The sequence below is a fragment of the Emys orbicularis genome, chromosome 1 (assembly GCF_028017835.1).
Source record: "Emys orbicularis isolate rEmyOrb1 chromosome 1, rEmyOrb1.hap1, whole genome shotgun sequence".
In the NCBI taxonomy this organism is placed as follows: Eukaryota; Metazoa; Chordata; order Testudines; family Emydidae; genus Emys; species Emys orbicularis.
Genome location: NC_088683.1, coordinates 180,081,485 through 180,104,132, shown reverse-complemented (window position 1 = coordinate 180,104,132; position 22,648 = coordinate 180,081,485). Strand labels below are relative to the sequence as shown.

At 45.0% G+C, this 22,648-nt stretch overlaps 1 protein-coding gene across 1 annotated transcript in view; it reads right to left on the bottom strand.

Moving 5' to 3' along the window:
* The window catches only part of IGSF3 (immunoglobulin superfamily member 3), a 112,905-nt gene extending 91,632 nt beyond the window's left edge, over positions 1-21,273 (bottom strand). Inside the window, exon 1 of the mRNA XM_065419441.1 lies at positions 20,898-21,273. Coding sequence (XP_065275513.1) covers positions 20,898-21,273 — 376 coding nt within the window. The remainder of the gene's footprint in view (positions 1-20,897) is intronic.
* Positions 21,274-22,648: the final 1,375 nt, after the last annotated feature.

Below are 22,648 nucleotides of genomic sequence, written 5' to 3'. Positions count from 1 at the left end.
CTGACAAAAGCACCAGGAAAAAAATCCCATCCCACAGATAACTTTTCATTGGGCCAGGAGTGGGGGGGCTGAAAATGACCACCAGGAAGATTCAGCAGAACAAGAGGGATATACAAGGAAGGCAAATAGTTGCACTCTGAACTGGCTTTACATTTAGGGGTCTTAAGTGGGATGCAGGGGAAAGACGACAAGATGAAAGCAGTCTTCAAAAAGCTTGAAGCCCGAACAGCTGAATTTACTGGAACAGCAAAGCACAGGCACCTAAGTGGTGGGGGGAAATGCTAGAAGGCACCTGTAGAGATTTGCATCTATGCTCGCTATAAAGAGACAGCAGCACTTTCTATACAAGTACCAAACCTAAACATTTTTTGGAACACCGGGCTAAAAGCTGGCACCCTAGCATCAGGATAAAGTGAGGAGCTCTAGGTGTGGCAGTCATGTGCCAGCTATTTTAATGACCATCATTTTCTAAAGACTGACACACAAGGAGTAAATGAATTCCTAACAGCCTCTTTATATGAGAGGGGGGGGAAACATGGCCTTTTGGTTAGAGCAGGGAAACAAGCAAGAATTCTGGGGCTTTATTCCTGTCTGTCATTGTCATTGTGTGATTCTGCAAGTCACCACCTCTATGCCTCTGCTTCTCCACTCGTAGACTGGGGATAATGATACTCATCCACCTCACAGGGGGAATCCGAGGCTTTAATACGGTTTATAAAGCATTTCATTCATCAGACCACCCCCCTGAAACACAGACACACACACACACACACCTGGATCTCAAGCCTCACATGCACTCCACCAGCATACTGATTATCAGGAGTCTGAAGGCGAGAAGCTGGAGTTTTCTCAGCAGTGGTTTCTCACCATGGCTCAAGTATTAACCCAAAGCCACTGAGATGCATCAGGGAACTGGCTACGGCTTCTAGACAGGGATTAAGGCATACAAAATGAGAATTTCAAACAAGCAGCAGGGAAGCACATGTTTACACCCACAGCAGCAAACAATCAGGTGCCAAGAAGATGATTAACTCCATGGTACTGGAGGAGACAAAGGAATAAGAGTTATTGTGTTTCAAGGGATGCTGCTCCTAGACAAACAAACCCAACCAGCAGGAACCAGGGTAGGAGCTACGCAAGCATCCTCTAAAATACAAATGTTTATTGGCAATGAATGAAAGTCTCTGGTTTTATGTAGTCCACAAAAATGGTGCAGACTTCCTGCTGCTGGCTCGGCAACAGCTGGCAAGATAATGGGGAGCCTGCTACGCTTCCTACAAAAGTATGGTCCCTGTACATTTACCTTAGCTAGGAGTAGTTTTCTGGTGTATGTGAAGCTGCTCTTCCTCATTCCCTGCAGACCAGGGTCATTGAGCACCGAGGTGCCCGGCACTCTGCATAGAGCATGTTGGCAGAGTGCAGGTCACAAAAGCACCATGCACTCGTTGCATTGATACACATGCATCACACACAGCAGGAAGCACTCCAGTGAGTGCTCTCTGTGCTTCAGGCAACATGGTGAGTGGAACACCAAACCACTGAGCAGGGACCATCATGCCACTGACAAGTGGGAAAATCAGTTCTGGTTCTGCATCGAAATTCCACAATTCAGTGCCGGTACTGCAGTGCCAAGGGGAATTAGAAGGGAATGCCCCTCAGCAGATTGTTAAAACAGAACATGCCTGTCTCTAAGGTCCAATTCAGATGGAAGTTTAAGCTGTCATGAAACCTGTTTGGGGTGGAGAAGTAAGAGAGAACCCTGGTGTCTTGACCAACATTCACTCATTCAGTAAAAACAGACGCTGATTCTCAAGGCTGCATGTGAGATATGGCCAAGTGCAGAATAGCTTGTCCCTACTTTGCAAACACAGACATTGCCGGTGCAGTGACTGTAAAGACTTTTGCAGAGATATTTGAGAGATGAGGCTCTCGGTGGAATCCATTTGCAGTCTAACGACTAAACGAGATTTTCACAGGAGCACATGGCATAAGAGCTACATTCAATGGACAAAATGCACATTGTGATGGCGTTTAAGTGACAAATCCTAATGCTAGTGCTGCTACAGTGGGAACAGTTCCCTGTTAAATGGCCTGCAGCAATATCACCTCAGGATATGATAGTCAGATTGCTTAAGCTTAATCAGGTTCAGCACAGGTTTGTACTCCTGGCTTTACTTGCAGGTCTCCTGTCAAGGAGTTTCAGGGAATGACAAGTGATTCAATAGGTGGCTCTCTTTTCTAGTATATCTGTATCTCATACTATTTCCCTCACCTTGGTAACTTCAGCTAAGAAACAATGGGTATCTGGGTTGCTCAAGTGACTGGTGATGGGATAGGGACCTATAGGTCACTGGTTCAAATCAAACACAGGTGGGTAGTGACCAAAAGCAGGTAACACCTGATACTTCTGCAGTAGATTATGAAAGAAAATTTGAAGATTTCAATCTGGCTCCTAGTGTACAAGTGACCACATCAAAAGCCATCCCTGTAATGGGTACTATGCAGCTTGCTCGTTGCAGTCTTAACGGAAGCCCCAAGGACTGAATGGGCTATGGAAAACAGACTCCCCTCTCGAACCCCTAAAGGTGGTCAATGATATAGCGGCATAGGGAAGCTTGCAATTGCCTGTTCCTTGGCTAGATAGGGAACCTCAGACTGGCACCTTTCACCATCAGTGAATTCACTTGACATGAGAAGCCCTGAGCAGGGATAGGAGACCCAGTGGTGTCTTGCCAAGGTTCCACTCAATCCCCACACCACACCTTTGATCTTTTAGTTCCTTCCATTTCATTCTGTGTCTAGCTACAATCCCATTAAAGACCACCACAGGACACTGCAAAGAGTTAGACTGGACCTTTGGTAGGATCCTCTTGAAGTAGATGAAATCTGACAAGCATCACGTCTCTGAGGTGAAAGACATTGCACTGTCTGCCCTGGCCACAAAAATAAGGTGGAAATAATCTAAATGAACTAAACACTAGTACAGCGGTTCTCAAGCTTCACTGCATTGCAACCCCCTTCTGACAACAAAAATTGCTACACAACCCCAGGAGGGAGGACCAAAGGGCTTCAGCCTCAGGCGGGGGGGGGCCTGTAACCTGAGGCCCCTTCCCCAACGCACACACTCAGTGCTGAAGCCCTTAGGCTTCAGCCCCAGGCAGTGGGGCTTGGGCTTCAGCCCTGGGCCCCAGCAAAGCTAACGGTAGCCCTTGGCGACCCCATTAATACATGTGTGTATTAGGGGGTAACCAAATGGCAAGAGACAGCATGGAGGTAATCACCCCACTCCCTCTATTCTAGCCCAGAGGATGGGCCTTGCCAATCTTATTTGAAGTCTTGCTTTAATACCAGGTACAGAGTCCAGCTTTGGATAAGGATGCCTGGATACAATTTACCCCACCCATGAACCACTGTCTGAAGGGGGAACTGGTCCCATGGAAGTGGCTCCCAGGTGAGGATGTTCAGCCTCTCAGCCACCGTAGCCAATAGCATCCCCACCAGTGAGACAACTACTTCAGACACAAATTCACTTCCAGTGCCCCACTGAGGAACTGCTGCTTCCTCCAGACCTATATGCGGGGGAGTTCTGCTACTGGACAGGTTGTCTAGAGCAGTGGTGTGCAAACTGGGGTGAAGGGCATTCTCTGAGGGGACACGAAGAAACTGGGATCCAGCAGGTACTGCTGCCATAATAGCAGGATTAAAATAGACTGGGCGGGACAGGAGCGAGATTAAAAAAAAAAAAAAAAAAAAGAAGTCCTCCCACTCCGCAGACAACATGAATGCTCCAGCCAGCAGCTGCCGCTCTCTGGACACCTACCTCTGAAGGCAGCACCGCTCCCAGCATCAGTGCAGAAGTAAGAGCGGCAGCTGCTGGCTGGGGCATTCATATTGTTTGCGGTGCAGGAGAACCATTTTTTTAATCCCACTCCCATACTATCCACTCCCGCTGTGTTTGTTGAATTTTTATCCTGCTCCCACTATTATGGCAGCAGGATCTCAGTCCCGCTGAAGGGTAGAGCCCTTGGGGAAAAAAAGACAAAACAAAAAACTGTTTCAGATTACAAGTACTGGAGGGGGCACAACAAATTCTGTGAATGGTAAGGGGGTCGCAACTGGAAAAAGTTTATGCACCACTGCTCTACCGTGTGGCCCTTGGTATTACTTGTAATGCCTCCATAGTTGTATTTGTTAAACAAGCACTGCGATCACCAGCCCGCAGCATTTGTTTGGACCAAGTCTCGCAACTGTTGTATGCGGATGGACCCAAAGTGGCATTGTTGTAAAACTGAAGGATTCCTGGGAGCCCTAGTGTTGCTGCATCACTGATGCAATGTGTCCTCCCAGTCTTCTCAAAATGCCCCACATCGCCCCTTCTGGTGACTCTTCTGTTCAAGGCTCTGCACTTTGTAGCTTATAGGCATCTCTGGTGGGCAGGTTCAATAGTTCCTTACTTACAGGCGAGTCTCATCTGACGCGCATTTAACATGCGCGAATTCAGCTTTGCGCCGTCGGCAAAAAAAGAAAAGAAAAACAACAAATTTAAATACTGTACCTGTAGTGCGGGCGATTCCGCCCGCCATTACACTCAATGTAATTTTGACTATACACGATTTTCGCTTTAGGCGCTGACAGTGGAACGTAACCCCAGCAAAAGATGAGACTTGCCTGTATATATTATGGGCCTTTTGAGCCTCCAGCAACTATAGCTCATGTCTCTTTGCTAGCCTCTTCCTTCATAAGATCCATGTATTCCTGTGCAAGCTAGCAAACCTTCAAGGAGCTGTGCTGGGAACTGTGGGATAAGCACCCACACTGCTGTGGTATGTTAGCAGTGTGCAGACAGGCTGTTCTAGTGTGCACCTGAAACAGGATGACTGGTGCCGAGGAGCTGCATTGCTGCAATTTACTTTCATAGAAAGAACTTTCATAGAATATCAGGTTGGAAGGGACCTCAGGAGGTCATCTAGTCCAACCCCCTGCTCAAAGCAGGACCAATCCCCAGACAGATTTTTTGCCCCAGATCCCTAAATGGCCCCCTCAGGGATTGAACTCACAACCCTGGGTTTAGCAGGCCAATGCTCAAACCACTGAGCTATACATCAGTATAATTTGCAGTGGTACAGTTCTTCAATGGTTACAGGGCTGAAGAGCCTTGTCATTAACTCTCGGATGAGTAACTTATTGCTTATGTATTTTCTAGTGGTTTGTATACACAGCACAAACTGGCAAGCAAATCGAATTTTCAAGATTCTCTCATTTTCAAGAAGAGAAAACAATATATTTAGTGCTAGTGTTTGTAACTGAGAAATAGGTTTATTTAGCATTTATAAAGCCAAGTTCCCTTAAATACGTGTGTAACAAACTGAAAGGGTGTGTGGTCACAACCTGATCCATCCATGCCTCAGGGGCACCCTGCCCTGCCTATGCTGGCTAAAAAAATATTTCCTTTGTATATTTCATAGGTAATAAGATGTTGAATTACTGTTCTTAGTAATAGGTAATATTTAATAATGCCCTTTAGAGTGCTGCATACCAGAACATATGCAGCACCTGACTAGCTCCAGAGATTATGACAGCCAAGTTTTGAACAGCCTAGTGGAAAATGCAGGACTGAGATTTTGAACACGCTGCTCCTGATCATATCAAATTTAAAGTCAGCAGCCCTGAGACACACCTGGAGAGTCTACCAAACCAGTAGGGCCCTGAAAGCGAAGAGTGAAGTTCACAGACCTAAATAAAATCAGAGGAACTAGAGGTGGGGCAGACATTGCAGAAAGGAAAAAGGTAATCGATTGCTAACAACTCAGCCAGTAGCAGACTGTTCTGTCGATAGGTCCAGTTCAGTTTTAAAGCAATAGAAGCTCCGTCACTTGTCTTCGCAAGACTAGTTTACAGTCTAATATTTGTATCACTGTGATTTTCCCCCCAGCATTCAGTTTGGCAGTTTTTGTTCAATTTCATCCTTTTAGTCCTAATTCTATCCACTTGCCCTCTTCTGCACACCCCTAGAAAATTCTCCCTTAGGTGACTAGTACAGGTAGAGCGGTTATTCTACTAAAACAACAAGGAGTCTGGTGGCTCCTTAAAGACTAACAGATTTATTTGGGCATAAGCTTTCGTGGGTAAAAACCTCACTTCTTCAGATGCATGGAGTGAAAGTTACAGATGCAGGCATTATATACTGACACATGGAGAGCAGGGAGTTACTTTGCAAGTGGAGAACCAGTGTTGACAGGGCCAATTCAATCATGGTGGATGTAGTCCACTCCCAATAATAGATGAGGAGGTGTCAATTCCAGGAGAGGAAAAGCTGCTTCTGTAATGAGCCAGCCACTCCCAGTCCCTATTCAAGCCCAGATTAATGGTGTTGAATTTGCAAATGAATTTTAGTTCTGCTGTTTCTCTTTGAAGTCTGTTTCTGAAGTTTTTTTGTTCAATGATAGTGACTTTTAAATCTGTAATAGAATGACCAGGGAGATTGAAGTGTTCACTTACTGGCTTATGTATGTTACCATTCCTGATGTCCGATTTGTGTCCATTTATTCTTTTGCGGAGGGACTGTCCGGTTTGGCCAGTGTACATGGCAGAGGGGCATTGCTGGCACATGATGGCATATATAACATTAGTGGATGTGCAGGTGAATGAGCCCTTGATGGTGTGGCTGATGTGGTTGGGTCCTCTGATGGTGTCGCCAGAGTAGATATGGGGACAGAGTAGGCAACGAGGTTTGCTACAGGGATTGGTTCCTGGGTTGGTGTTTCTGTGGTGTGGTGTGTAGTTGCTGGTGAGTATTTGCTTCAGGTTGGGGGGTTGTCTGTAAGCGAGGGCTGGCCTGCCTCCCAAAGTCTGTGAGAGTGAGGGTTATTCTACTGTCATTAGGCCAACATGCTAAGGACTTCGAATATTTCACAGGCGACAGGTCATTGTTCAAGAACAGTTCTGAACAGCAGAAGTGTCATGCTAAGCTAGTAGAGGTTATTTATGTTTGCTCACATCCCTAAGGCAGTTTTTCTTTAATAAAGTACATTGAAGAAGGGGAGGAGGAATAGGACAGGAGAGACGTGAAGTTGTTTCTTATAGACACACAGCAAGTTATGTGCTCTTGGAAAACAGATCTGAAAGATAAATAAGGTCATGCCTTGGGCTTCTTGCCCTCAGACATCCTGAAATATAAGAAACCCTGGAAACACTGTTAAAGCAAATTTAGTAGAGAAAGACCAAGGGAGCAGCATTCAAAAAAAGATACATTTGAACAATCTTTCCTTCAACTTTCTGAATACAGCCTGGCTTGCCTTCCTTTGTTTCATGTGGGCAGTGTAGGTGGCATGAAAGCCTTAAGAGGGGTTAGATGTGAACAGTGAGTACCATCACCTTTCAAGATGAAAGGCATTCTGAAGTATTCGAAAGCACTTTTACAAACATATACTCTGTACATGTGCATGCACACACACACACAACGCATCACTGAAATGCAACCATGTCTGAGATGGAATGTGGAAGGGCAGCTATTCCAGTGTATGGTAACACTGCAGAAGGAGCGTAAGTGAAGAATACCATAGTGAGAAGTTTTGGAAAAAAGAATGTAATTACAACAAATGGCACTTGGCCAAGATAGCACAGTTAACAAACCCTATTCTTAAGAAATGCACCATGTGATTACTAATGAACCTCTAAGTGGCCAGAGTACTTCAGCTTCACACTTCATCAAAAGACAGAGCCTGCAGCTGCTTAGCACTTCTAGCACTATGCTGGGTCATTGGTTCACTAGTGAATTATTGGAGGGGACACCCCTACTGAAATATTATGCAGCACTTGAGTTTTTATTGAAATCCTCCCTTCCACAATACCTCCAATTTATCAACAGATGGGTGACAGTATTACTAGTCAGCGTTTTGTGGAATGAGGTTACATTTATCCACATTGCTGCTTTACTTTCTTTGGTCTACCGGAGATATCTCTTCCCCTCCCTAAGAGCATACTAGAAAGCCAGAATACCTTCCTTTTTATCCAGATTCTATTTTTTTAATAGTGTAAACAATTTACTTACAGCCAATGCAAAAAAAATTAAATACAGTTAAACCCACTTAAAATAAATACTTTCTGAAGGAGTATCAGCTGGAGACTGCTTGCCGACTTATAATAATCCACCATGCCCAGGGAAATCTTCTTAAACCTATATCAGATAAAGATTGTAAAACTGTTATAGGACTAAGCTGACTGGGCAGCCCCAGTATCAAGATGGGAAAATGTCTCCTCCCAGCCCCTCAAAACCACAAGGCAGCTTACTACTAATTCAGGTCAAGTTTTCTTTCTGAACACCTCCCCTCCTAGGATCATATGCTTCCTATATGAAGAGCCCAAGCTGTTCATTATTTCAGGATCTATAGAAAACACCACAGGCTTGTTTGGCAAAGCAGGAGAAATAAAGTTGTGATCATTAACCATTCAAACTTCGTAAAGGTCTCAGAGATGCCATTGGTGAAAGGTGTCAGCATGTGCAGACACTTAAGCCTCAAAAAAGACCCCCCTTTTTTAGATACTTTATTATTCCCCCATTTTACAGATGGGAAGATTGAGGCATAGAGCTATTAAGTGACTCGCACAAGGTGATAGCATGTCAGGAGCTCCTGGCTCTGCCACTAAGTTACTGCTTCAGCCTCTCGATTATGCTCTTCTCCATTACAAATCCCACAATTTCCTGCCAACCAACCTTACCACCTCACTCCCTAAATCACCAGCAATTAGAAAAATAATTTGAGTACTTGAATCAAAGAACCTTGGGCAGATGTCTCTTGATTACCGTACAAAATGGCAAGAAATCTTTTTTCCCCAACCCCACCTTCTGACTTCCACACAACAGGCAATGTTTTGGATAGAAAGCATCCTCTCTGTGAAGTAGAAAAGCAACAGCAGCAGCCCTAGGCTAGGACTTGAGAACCAAGAGTTGAAAGTAACCCATTTAAGTTGGATCTCCAAGTTTGAGTGATGTGGAAACAGTACGAACAGCATCAATCTAAAAAGTACATTAGATTTAAAAAAAAAAAAAAAATCACAGAATATGATGTATTATTAGAAACATGGTTAGAATTATTTGTTGCTGCAACTATTCTAGAGTTTACGTGGTGCCCTTTAAAAAAAAAAAAAAAGGCAGCAAAACTGTAGTCACTATTGAGAGGTAACACTGACTGCTGACCAAAAGGTATACACAAGCAGAGAGAGAGGCAGGCTAGCTTTACAATGGGCATTGAACTTCTCCTGCTATGCTGGGACGTGGTTCTTCCTTCACACGGGGAGGGGATCAGACTTATTTTGTGCATCAAGGCTGACAAAGAATAGCACTGGCATCAGCTGCAAAAACAGCTGCCCCTGCCTCTCAGGAGCAGACAGACAGACAGACAGATGCAGAAAAACCAAACCTAAGAGACTGGAGATGAAGAAAGAATGAAGTAATCCTAGAGGGAAAATGAATTACAAAAAATAAATAAATTAATAATAAATAAATAAATAAATAAATAAATGAGTGGGAGGAAGGCAGAAACGTAGCAAAACATCCCCAAGAGAGGCAGCAGGAAAATGGGAGATGTGAAACGTGAAATTTTTGCTGGTAATAGAATAATGGCCTGCTCCATTATAGGATTTCTCAGAGCTGCATCTGGCTGGAGCTGCAGGGACTGTATTTCACTTTCAGAGTTCACTGAGCAATTGCCAAGGCAGGGGACGGGTGCCATATGTTAGCAGCTGCGCTCACAGTTATCACTTTCCCCACTTAATGCTGAGAGACTCTTTTGAAGTACAGAAGCAGAGAAACTGCTCTCCCCCGCCACTCATTATTCCAGCAAAGCAGCCAGAAACACCAACAGGGTCTGTCAGCAAGTCAAAAAACAGGTCCCAAGGCAGAAGAGTTGCCAAGCTGCTTTGACCAATCAACTCCTATTGCACCTGTCACAGGGAGACACAGAAGCAGAAGACATGGATGCTTCTCTGCTGCCCTTTGGCAATGCAGCTATGGCTGCAGAAAGTTCCAGAAAAGGGACTCAAATGCTTTCCCTCTGCCAGCTTCCCTCTGATGTCTGGAGACATCTCTACAAAAAGAGACTTGGACGCACGTACCAAGCTCTGTTCAATCTCAACATTAGCACCTACTCACCCCACCACCTGCTAGCCCAGTCTTTCCAATCCTCTCTTGCTCTTTTTATCATTATTTTTATATAGCATCTTCCATCTCACAGACCTTTACAACAGTTAGAGTGCTGCACAAAAGTTTCCTGCATTTAGCAAACAGGGCTTCATCTGAAAGAGCGCCCCCCCCCCCCCCCATGTACGGAACTCAATTCACCTACCTAGGAAGGATAAAAGGATCAGTGCTGTGGTTTTAAGCAATCTAAGGGCTTATCGACACTGAGACTTCGCATGCAGCAAGACAGGGTGTGAATGTACAGCACACTAGCTTGCCCTGCACTAAGTGGCCACATGGACCCTGCTACCGCACACACACACACAAAGTTCTGCAGTGTGCTCTGACCATTTCAGACAGGAGTGTGTCAAAGCGCAGCATGGAACTTTTAGTGCATAGAAGGTACTGTATACACTAAAACATATTTATTACATGAGGACTCCTATTAAGAGGTAAATGCAGAGCCATGGTGCATGAGAGATTAAAGAGGGACGATTCAATCAGCAAAGCAAAAGGAGCAGGCAAGGTGGCTGAACCAACTGCTACTTCCACTCCAGAACCAAGGTCAGTGCAAGGCTGTGGCCAGCAGACAGTTCAGTCCCCCTGAACTAATACTTGTAAGGCAGATGGGCATGAAAGAAAAGCTAGTCAATGTTCCCAACAGGCCGTTAGCAGCACGGACACCTGCAGGGAGCTATCAGCTGCTTGCAAGAGTCAAGCATCAGTGGAAGCAGTGACAGAGTTCAAATTGATGCTTGTGAAAACAGTATCATGCTGAAGAGATTATTTTAGCGTCAAAGAGGTATGTTTGAACTGACCCACTGGTCTGGTTTCACTATCCAAACTAACAGACATGCAAGAAACATGACAGAAGTCCTGCACTTTAAAGTCAAGCATTTGGGCTTTGAGTTTCCTCCCCAAGTCAGATAAAAAGCATCACAAATCAAACAAGTACAAATTGGCAGAGGGCTTGCTATAAAGACTAAATTATGTTTGGAGGGGAATGTAACCTGAAAATCTTTTATTAATTTCTAAAAATGCACCTAACTACTACAGAAGTGTAAAAGAAGTACAGAGATGCACTCAAAAAAACCCAAAGATCATAACATTAAAAACCTCCTCCACATGTTAGCTAAAATTAAAAATTAGCCCTACCCCCATCAGGAAGAGTCCAGGAAAATAAATGGAACTTTATAATGTGCTGTAAAGGACTGTAATTCCAGGTTCACTAGGGTTGGGGAGAGGGACAAAAATAGATTAGTTCCACAATTGAGGTCTTCACACTGAAGAGGTCATACCACCACCCCCACCACCATCCCTGCTTTCAGTGGAGGGGAGCAGGTGTGCCAGACTATTTGCTGTTAGGAACACGTTCTAGCTGAGGCACTCAACTTGTTTAGTTTCCTATGTATATGTTGGGGTAGAGGAGGGATGTCAAATCCTACAATAATAAAAAAAGTCAGGCATGAAATTCCAATCTGATAAAATGGCAGATGGCATACTGCAACAAAAGGTGAACAACAGACTGTTTAAAGAGGAGATGAATAATAGGGACATGATAAAGATACACAAAATGAATGGAGCAGAGAAGGTAGGTCAGGTGCTCCTATTTGCCCTCTCTCATAAAAAAAGAGAAAAGGGACATTCAACTGAAAGATACCTTTCAGTGTAAAGCTGAAAGGAAGTAGTTTAAAAAAACCACACACAATGCACAATTAATCTGTGGAACTCATTGCAGCAGGATATAATTAAAGTCAAGAGCTTAGCAGGATTCGAAACGATCAGCCATTTCAATAGATAATGAACATTCAGTTATGGCAACCGGATTTTTTTTTTTTTTTTTTTTTTTTTTAAGTTTGAAAGGGATATGAACCCTCTTGCTTCAGAGCATCAGACATCTAAATGATGCGGACGAGGAGGAAACATCCTTTTCTAGAGTTACGTTATTCCACTGTTGTCCACTTTGGGGTTTCTTGCACCCTCCTCTAAAACATCCAGTTCCAATTCCTATTGCCCTAATAATTTTAGAAGATATTAGAAGATGTTCTTAAGTGGCTATACAACAGTTTCAAGAAACTGGGAAACAGGCACGTAGGACAAGAAGTGAATCTACGTTCAATATGATTTATTAGGCACAGCAGAAACTTAATATTTTGCTTCTTCTAACACCTTTCACTTGAGGATCCAATGCCACTCTACAATCATTTAGTTCAAGTCCTTGTAACACATCTGTACAGTATTATCCCCAATTTACTGATGAGGAAACAGTGAGAGATGACAAGTGATTTATCTAAGCAAGTTCACGTAGCAAGTCAGTGGCAGAGACAGAAATGGAACCCAAGAGCCTTGACCCCCAGCTTCTTCCACTAAAGTGCCAGAATCAGACCAAGAGCCCTCATTTGGTGAGATGATTCTCACAACTGAACCCACTGCAGCTGAGACGTAAACCCATTTGATGTATGCCTCCTCTCACCTTTTCTAGACCCAGAAGAAACGGGGGACAAAAGATGAGGGTGGCATGTCAGATGTATTTACAAAACTATTAAAACACAATATGATTCTGTAAAGGAAGGGGGGTTGCAAAAAGGTCTTGGCATGGACACAAGGAAAGGAAGACAAAGAAGAAAAACACAGACTCCAAGGACTAGAGGAGAGCAAGCATTAAAGTTCCCAGAGCTCTAATACCAGGATGACGGGGGCCATGTAAATTGATATAGTACAGTAGATATTTTATTAGACCAATTATAAGGGAGTTTGAGAGCACAGGATGCTGCAACTCTGAGGGGACTAGCTACCCACACTGCTGTGGAGCAACATATATAGCCCAGTGAGTAAAGTGACCTAGAGAGCTCACTATCCCCTGGAAAGCAGAAATTCTAGCCCGATGAGAAGCAATTCTGGACCTGCCTGTTATCCATCGGCTGCTTTGCTGGAAGAACCACAGCTGGGTGTGTTGGGATAGTCAATAATGAAGTCATCAGGACAGCCCAAAAATTCTGTTAAACTGAAGTCTACGTTCCTTTCATTTTTCCCTTCTGTACAGAGGCTCTGTCTATACTTCAGATTACTTCGGTATAATTTACGTCACTCCGGGGTGTGAATAATCCACACCCTGAACGATGTAAATTACACCGACCTAAGCACCGGTGTGGACAGCACTATGTCAGCAGGAGAGCTTCTCCTGCCAACGTAGCTACAGCCTCTTGGGGAGGCAGGAGTCAGGGCCGTCCTTAGGCATACACAGCATACGCGGCTGCGTAGGGCATCTGAAAATTTGGGGGACCCCTGGTTCTTAGTGTCCACCCTCCCCCCACCTCTTCCTATCCCTGTTCTAATCTGACCCTTCCTGAGGCTCCCACCACAGCTGACTGCTGCAGCCTGGTGAGTCTTCCTCCGGAGGGGATCTAGTACTTAAAAATGAAAAAGTCTTCTAGCCTGCCAGACGTATTAGCACAACATTGAAACTGTTAAAGAGCCATTCAAGTGGTAATGAAGCCATTTAACAGGCATTTGCCAACCCCCAGGTACACCTCTACCCTGATATAACGCTGTCCTTGGGAAACCGCGTTATATCAAACTTGCTTTGATCCGGCGGAGTGTGCAGTCCTGCCCCCCCAGAGCACTGCTTTACCGCGTTATATCAGGGTAGAGGTGTATATACAGTCAGTTTCTGAATTTACTGACAAAAATAGTTGTGAATTACTGTAATATTTACTCAGAATATGTTAGTCTACAGGACCTTAGTTTAAAATTTGCTTTAAAATATTTCATTAGTGTGTTGCTGAAGATTATAAAATGACATCTCTAGAAAAAATCCTTGCATAGATTTTTAGATGCACAACCTGAGTATTCATCTTTTGCCTTAAATGCTTGGATCTTCAGACGTACAGTTTTTTAAATAAATCCTTCAAAAGATCACCCTTATCTAAAATACGCATGCAAACCTGGGCTGCCATCGGGCATAGGGCCCCATAAATCCTAAGGACGGCCCTGGCAGAACAGGAGAGCTCTCTCCCATCGGTTTAGAGCTGGGCAGATGTAATGTAGACATAGTCTTAGATAGAGTTTTTTAGACAGAGTCCCCTGCCCACCCTAGTACCAAAAAACAAAGAGGATTGGGGGGGGGGGGGGGGAGAGAGGCTGGAGGAAAAAGCCTCCATTGTGTTATCCTTGCTGAGGTCTCATTTTATGCAATTTTACAGCTTTCACTTTAAATAGCTAATTGTCACAAGCTCGGCAATATTTGTTTCATTGCGCTGGAGCCAATTGCACTGCCTCCCTAGGCATCTGCCTCTCACCTGAAAACTGGGGGAAAACTCCTTTCTTGGGGGAAAGGCAGCTTTTAAAAAGCCCAGAGGAACCATTCCTGTCCTCAACTGCACACCATGCTCCCCCCTCATTACCAGTCTGTGTTACAGTCCTCTCCAACCTCTAAATCCCCCTGGAGTGAAGCCACCTGTGCCCCAGCTGACAGAATAAAATAAGAGCTACACAAGGTCACAAGACCCATTACAGCATAGTGATTGCTCAGCCACATGTTAATGAGAAGCCAGGAGATATGAAGCAGGAATACAAGGGAGAGGCACGATTTTTTCTTCTGCTTTGAGCAGAGATTGTCCATGGTTGAACTTCTTGAGGAGGAACAAGGTAGAGGATGTCCATCAGAGAAATCCATCATAGACAGATATGTTCTCTTCCTTTTTCTCCTCTGCCACAACACATTCCTCCCACTCCTACCCCACTTTCACTTTGCTCTCTGTGTGAACAACTTGCATGCCAGGCCAAGGAAAGAGGCCAACTCCCTTCTGACTAAAACTGACTACAGATGTTTTTAGTGTTCAATACGGAGAGAAATGCTAGATCCATGCAAAATGCAAGCAGATGTAAAAAGTGTTTCCCCCTATTCCCAGCTCAGTCAATGCACCTTAATCCTGCTCCACATCACACCTCTTATTTGAGTCCTGGGGCCCCCATACACAGATCTGTCTCAGTCCAGATGGGGCAGGCATAAATCTTTAAAATAAAACAGATTTTTAAAATATATTTTCATCAGTTGAAGCGATTCATCCCCCACAGTTCCTTAATCAAGTCCCATGTGTCCTACATCCTGTATGGAAAACACCCCATAAATGACCAATGGAACACAGCCAGCTACCTGCCACCTTTGATACACTACTAAATGCTGCTCACACCCAATGAGGATCCTAAAGGGAACGACATCAACAGATGAGCTCAAGTGAGTTGGATTTCAGTCAGGGGAGGAAGGACAGTAGATCTGTTGGCTCTGGGTGCAGCATTAGCAGGAAATGCCTAGCCAGGCACAGCAGCTGTGTAGCAAGGCAGAATACCAGGCTGCAGTGGCACCGTGCCTCACAGCTCATTACTTCTGCCCATTTGCCTGCTTCTAGGAGGCCAGATTTAGGATTCAGTAGAGACGACAAATGCCATCCCCCTCACCCACCCCAGCCACTTCAATCATGCTATGACTTCAGGAAAGGAGAGTAGCAGGCAGAGTGTGTCTCATCCAGGTGGCTTTTTGCTACAGCTGAAGAAGGAGCCAACAGGAAAAGGAGTAGCAATATGAATGCTGCAGAGGTCTGGTTCCTCCACACCTTTGACCTCTCAGGACATCTATCAGTGTCATACTGTGACCTGCGAAAGACAACAGAGAAACCACAGCAACTGGGCAGCCCTCACAGGCGCAGTGATGTAACTGGGTCAGCTTGCTACCCCTAGGGCCAAGTCACTAGGAGAAGTGGGGAGACTGGGGAGACACCAACAACTGATTGAGCTGTTAAGAGGAGGCGGCATCACATACACAGCCCAGCATAAGAAGTGGGTGAAGACTGATAGCAGCAAGAAGAAAGGTATTGGCTTTGGTGCTGGCTGGCCAGGGGGAACATGGCACAGAATATAGATTAAGTGCCAATCTGCACAAGGTGAGCTAGGCTTACTTGGACTGGACTGGCTGTGCAGGAACAAAGTCAATGAGTTGGGGGTATAGCTGGGTTAAGAAAGCGTGTGAGGGGGCCACCAAATTGTAGTTAGCCCTATTCCAACCCTGCTAAATTTTTACCTAAACTTGCTCAGCCTCCCAGGAGGGAGAGATCACCAACACCCCCAGTCTCAGCTCTCTTTAGCATGAACTAGCCAGGTACCTGGGGACTTTCCATTGCAGACTCTACATTGGAGACAACTGTGCTCAGTTGCTTTTGGTTTTTCAAGTCAGAACCAAGACACAATCTTCAGAATGCCCCTACAGCTCCATCAGTTTCAGAGCAGCAAAAAAACCAGGATGAAACTAGAGGATGAAGGCAAGAAGAGTTCACATAACTCCTATGCTGTAAGGCAGGGGTGGCCAACCTGTGGCTCCGGAGCCACACGCAGCTCTTCAGAAGTTAATATGCAGCTCCTTGTATAGGCATCAACTCCAAGGCTGGAGCTACAGGTGCCAACTTTTCCCATCTCTAACTTCTATGAACTGGGGACTCGTGTTGCAGCCTGCCCGTTTTTCATAAATTCACAGCACCTGAAGATAAACGTCTCAAGGCGTTTTAGAAGCACCTCACGTTGTGGGCTTCAGGAATACCTAGGAAAGCTGAGGGGGGATCCAGCCCATACCCAGATTCCCTATACACACAGAGGAACCCTCATCATGCTGTGTATTGAGCTATAAAACAAAAAATAAAACAAACAATGTCATGATTTTTATTAAATGTGAGAAGGAGTGAACCTTCAAGCGTGAGTGACGCGACTTTAAAAATATCAAATCAGTCCAACAGCTAACGGTTGAAGTGTCTTGGCTTCATAGCACAAGGCACCTGGTCAGAGTGGGAGAGAACAAACACCACAATAGCTCATGGTGCAAACAGTGGCCAAAAGGAACAGGATGCATTAGCACAGCAAGAGGTCACTGTGCTGACAAGGAGTCAAACAGCAGCTATCAGAGGCAGGCTGCACTAGAATCCCACCTGACCTCAGAGACAGACGGCTCCAGAGCCCTCAGACCTGTTCAGAGAGCCTGCCCTGATCGCCAGGTCCCAGAGCACCTTTTGTAACTAACAGAAACAGATTGTTCAGTTACCATTTACCATGAACCACAATAGCACTAAGTGATCCAAAAGCCCAGACTATGCAGCTTCTAAAACCTCCCCATGCCCCCCTGCATACTCCCACCTGTCCCACATAGGTTTTTTTAGCATCTCTATTCTCTGTCTCACCAGGCCGCTCTACCACCAAAAAAAGCCATTCAACCTAATGAGGGATTTAAAAATTCATAACGTAATGAAAGGAAAAATGGTTGGTTCCACTTTGGAGAAAATGAGAACAGTAACTCACTTAAGGCTCAGCAGCTCTTCTTGAACGGGTATGCTTTACTCCTGCGTGGGTTAAAGGAAACGGAGGACACGCACGTGTGCTAACAAGAACCCAAGAGGAGGAAACCTGGCTGCAAACCTCACTCCCTCCAGTAACTAGAAGCATCCCCCACCCACCCACAAGGAGTCACTGCCCTGACTCACAGGGGGATTTCTCACGCTAGCTAACAGAACACTCTGCAAGATGCCAGGAGAAACTACTGCATTTCAGGTGGAAAAACTGCCACTGAGCAGAAGAAACAGTTGATTGCTCCACATGACCTGCTACTTTGCCAGCTTCCTTCTCGGGCTCCATTCATGCAGTTGAGCCCCATACTGCCTCCCTCAGGAAGGGAACTCAGGGCAAATTTGAACATGCTTTCCCCAAAAGGCAGGATGGGATGCAACTGCTGTTTAGTGGTGTTTAAAAGGAAGGCTGAGAGAAGCAGCCAATGTTTGTTAGCCCCAGGTCAAAAGCAGTCAGGCAGGCAAAACATCTAGGATTTTCAGGGCAGGTCATATCAGCTTCCAGGGACAACTTTACAAAGCTAGTGCACATCCGCTACAAAAAAAAAAAAAAGTTGCAAGCCACATTTTCCTGTAGGAAAGCAACTTGCAGTCCCGGTTGCCTTTGAAAGCTTTGTCTCCTATTTGTCCCCTATTATCAACTTCTTAATGGACAAGCAGGGTGAGAGAAGGCCAATTGTCAAGGTCCACAGTATTCCAACAACATATCCCTTCCCTCTCTCATAATCACCAAGTGGAGGCCCTCATCCCAGGCAGAACCTGAACTCTGATCCCCCCCTGCGGCACGCCCAACCTCCTGGGCAAGAGGGCCCAGGTTCAAGCACTGGGATACTTGGCCTAAGTGACTGACTGGAGCCAAGTCACCTCTTCGTTCTTCACCATCTGCCCCAACCTAGGAGACCCACATCCCTTCCCCTCCGAAGAGATTACTTTCCACCCTCATAACCCACTTGCAACTGGTTCTCTTCCACCCCAGCAGGCAGAATGTATCCCATTCCACACCCATGCAACAGCACAGCAGGCTTTGTCTTCCTTCAGGGAGTCACCTGGCAGCCTCTTACTGATCTCTCCCCTTGACCAGATAGCCTCATGTCTCCATGACACAGCTTCTCCAGTTAGCCACCTTCAAACCTTAGAAACTGGCCAATCCACAAGGTGTCCATCCCTAACCCCAGCACACCATTAGACTGGCCTGCTAGAAAGAGTTTGCTAGTTCAAAAGTTTGCAGTGCTCCACTTTCTCCAAGAGCTAACTCCCCTCTTCCCTACCAGCAGCTTTCTGCTTCCATCACCATTTCAGATGCACGAGTCATGCATCTACTCTAAATTCTCCTTCCACTCCATGGATCGCTCTGCTCCTCCACCTAGTTCTCCTACTCCAGACTTAGGAACCTCTGATATTTCCCCATCCTCCCCCCATCACTGTCCCCTCCCCTCCCCCCATCCACCATCTTCACCCCATTCATGAATGCTTAAAATAATTTAGGAATTAAGTTGTTAAACTCCAGGTTAACATCCATAATCCTAAAGGGTTAAAAGCCTTCAGAGAGCTAGTGATTGCTCAGAGTTGGGAGACAAAATGATCTGGAAACCAGTCTATTTTCTGCATTTCTCTTCCCTTGTTACTTCAGCTTCTAGGGACAGTTTATATTAAAAACCAAGATCTACGTTTCTTAGGAGTCCATCTGCTCCTGCTATTTATATCCCCACCAGAGGTCAGAACCCTCTGTTTTACATGGTGACAACTGAGATGTCACAAATATGTCACAGACAGATGAATGTGAGTTCTTGGGGGGGAATAAATACCAGGGAAGATGTACTTGTAAATAACCAAAATCTTATTTTCATATAACTGCTCCTTAGACATTAAGGAAATGAATAAAGACATGCACAGAAAACATAGAAGACAGCACTGTACAAAGAGATTGATTTGCAACGATTCCCCAGAAGACACCTTTGAACACTTTCCTCCAAAAATTTAAGTTTGTAAGGAGAGAGAAAAGCCCAGTCAAAGCACTGTTTGCATGATCTCTGACAAGTAGAATATGTAACTATTATATTGTTGTTATATTATTTCCCAAAAATATCAATCCCAAGTTGTTTTTCTGAGGATGAAATCCTCTAAAATGCCAAACTCTGCACATTCGGCTGTAGGGTGCTACAGCACTTTTTGTCACAGGACATCAATAAGCACTTGACAAACGTTAATTGATCCGCACAGTCCTACGAGTTAAGTCACTATTATCCTCATTTTACAGATGGGAAGACTGAGGCACAGAATTTAAAGTGCCTTACCCACGGTCACAGGGCAGAGTCAGAAGGAGAACACCTTTGTCCTTGCTTCTAGCCTCATGCTCCTTAGCAGAGGACATCGCACCACCTGCTCCAACCACAAAGTCGTGCATATTCTGACATACCCAGGGTGGGTAAGAGTGGATCAAATCTCTACCCACAGCAACCCCCCAGTTGTTATCCTACTCACTTATTCTAAAAGGGGGGAGCATAGTGAGCTGATTATGGCATGGCACTCGGAGTCAGGCATTCTGGAGTCTGTTCCCAGCTCTGTTTAAGATTCACTGAGACACCTTAGGCAAGGCATAATCTCCATGCCTGAGCTCCCTCACTTGTTAAATTGGGATACCACTGACCTAAACCTGACAGAGATGTGCAGAGGCTTTAATTAAAGTTTGAAAACAACTCCGAGATCCTTTCTCTGAAAGGTGCTAGGAAAATGCCAAAACAAGGCAGCTCTTTCCGATTTGTCTAGTACAAAGGAAAAGACAACCTCATCACCCTCACCACAGGAAGCTCATCCCACTCCTTGTTCGTTTCAGGATCCATTTCAACATTTCTCTCTTTGTTTCAGGCCTCATGAACCTTGCCTATGATTGTCTTTATGCTTATCTAGCACTGGCTTCCTCTCTTCCCTGCCACACAGTTTTGCCCCTTTTGGCATGAAAGCTCTCTTCTCTGTACTGGCATCTGGAACAGGCTTCCTATTTTCTGCACACAAATCAACTCCATGTCCTGCTTTCAGCCAAGATTTGAAATGCCTTTCCACCTCGCCTACGCCTCTTGGTTTCTCTCCTCTTATTAAGTCTTATTACTGGAGTCTTAATTTATTCTCTTATGCTGTCTTTACACCATTGTTTCATATAATTTATACTATATACACAATCTCTTCTCTTGTCCTTTTTCCTTACTCAAGCATTTTGGGATACAGCATGCATGGGACATACCACACAAGGGGGCTTAATGAATTCTAGTACAGTCAACCCAGGATGAAGTCAATACTTAGTTATCTGGGTTCCAGAGGCCGAGATAAAGCAAACACCTTACCCATCAGTTTCATCTTGGCGCTGTAACTCCCGAAGTACCTCTCGTCAGTGGTGGGTGTGTGGCACTCGTACTCGCCGGCGTCCCGGTCCTGGAGCTTCATGATGTGCAGCAGGGTAGAGTCCCCCTGTACCCTCTCTACGTAGATCTCCCCACTCCGCACACGCTGGGTGTAGATGGCGTAAGGGAAGGAGGGATCCATGGTGCTGATAATCTGCACTTCCCGCTCTGGGGCAGATGGCAGGTAAATGGACCACTGGAAATTCTGCTCTGAGGGACCCTGGTAGCCACTGACCTTGCACCAGATGGTGATGTGGGAGCCCTCAGTACGGTATAGAGGGCCTTCCTGAACAGTGACCCGACGCTGTGCCAAGGCCATGCCTGTAAAAGAGGAAGGGCAAAAAGTTACTCCAAAAAAAATTAAAAAGTAATCCATAGCCTTTGCTATTTAGCAAATTAATACTTCACAGGTGCGCACACACACACCTTTCACTTAGATACCATTCAGTTTTCATGACAGCCTTAGGGGATGGTTAAGTACCACCCTAACCTAGTAGAAGGGCACATATATGATGAGCGATTTGCCCAAGATCAAAAAGGGAGCCAGGATCTGAGCTGTGAATAGAATCCAGGTGCCCTGACAGCCAACCACTGGACAGCACTCGATGCCCCACCCCAGTTAGCAATTTTCTTATGCCTGCACCCTTGTAAGTCACTATTGATATGAAAATTGTTTGAGAGTCTGAATCAAAATGCTTTGGGCTTTGTCACTGCACCGTCCTAGCTGCTTCACAGTTGCTGACCAAAAGTAAAGCATCTTAAGAGATCAGTTAAAAGAAGTTTTATGTTGGACTAAGACCTTTTCCTGCAGTGCTAAGAACCCAGACACAAGACTATTGTGCTAGCACAATAAGAAACCAGATCAGAAAGTGAAATGGATCACGCCAGAGTCACTGTCCAAATCGGGTCAAAACCAAAAACTAACAACATCAGAGGTGAAAAGCTAGGATAATGATTTTTAAATTTCGGTTTTAAACATCTAAGGTGTTTACATACATGAGGGATATTTTTAGCATTGTTTTTATCTTGGCAGTGTCCTTCTAAGGGGGGGGGGGAGGAAGAGAGACATGGGGAGAAGAAATAACAGCATTTAGCACAGTGAGAGACACATACTGGGGCTAGTCACCCCTTGCTGCTTGAATCAAGATGGAGCAGTGCATGGTGTGACATGTGATCTCTGCAGGCTGTACCACTGTTTAGAATAGAGAGGATGACTGCAATCTGCTACATTTTATACCAATTATTTACGATCTGGCAGCCCCGGCATATGGATAGCACAGCCCTCAATGGGCCAGTGTTCAGGAACCTCCAAATTACTGAAATCTGGTTTGTTTGCATCTACATCCGAGGTTCTGGGGTTTGCCGATCATAGTGGGTATTCATCAGTTATTGTATTACTAGCAGTACGTACACATGGCGAGGCCAATCACCCTGGCTGCTGTTACTGTTTGCTTGTGATCATAAAACAGCAATAAGCCGATTTAAAGCAGCCCAGCATAATCATGTTTGCAAATGTTATCCATTTTTAAAATAAAATAATAATAATAATAATAATAATAACAATAATGCTGAATTCCAGAGGGGAATTTAATCTTTTCAAAAACTAACCACTGCAAGTGAAAGAGGTAGTTTGCCATCTGAGGATTATTGACTCAAGCCCTCCCCTCCCTGAGGGCAGCAGAATCCAGATATGA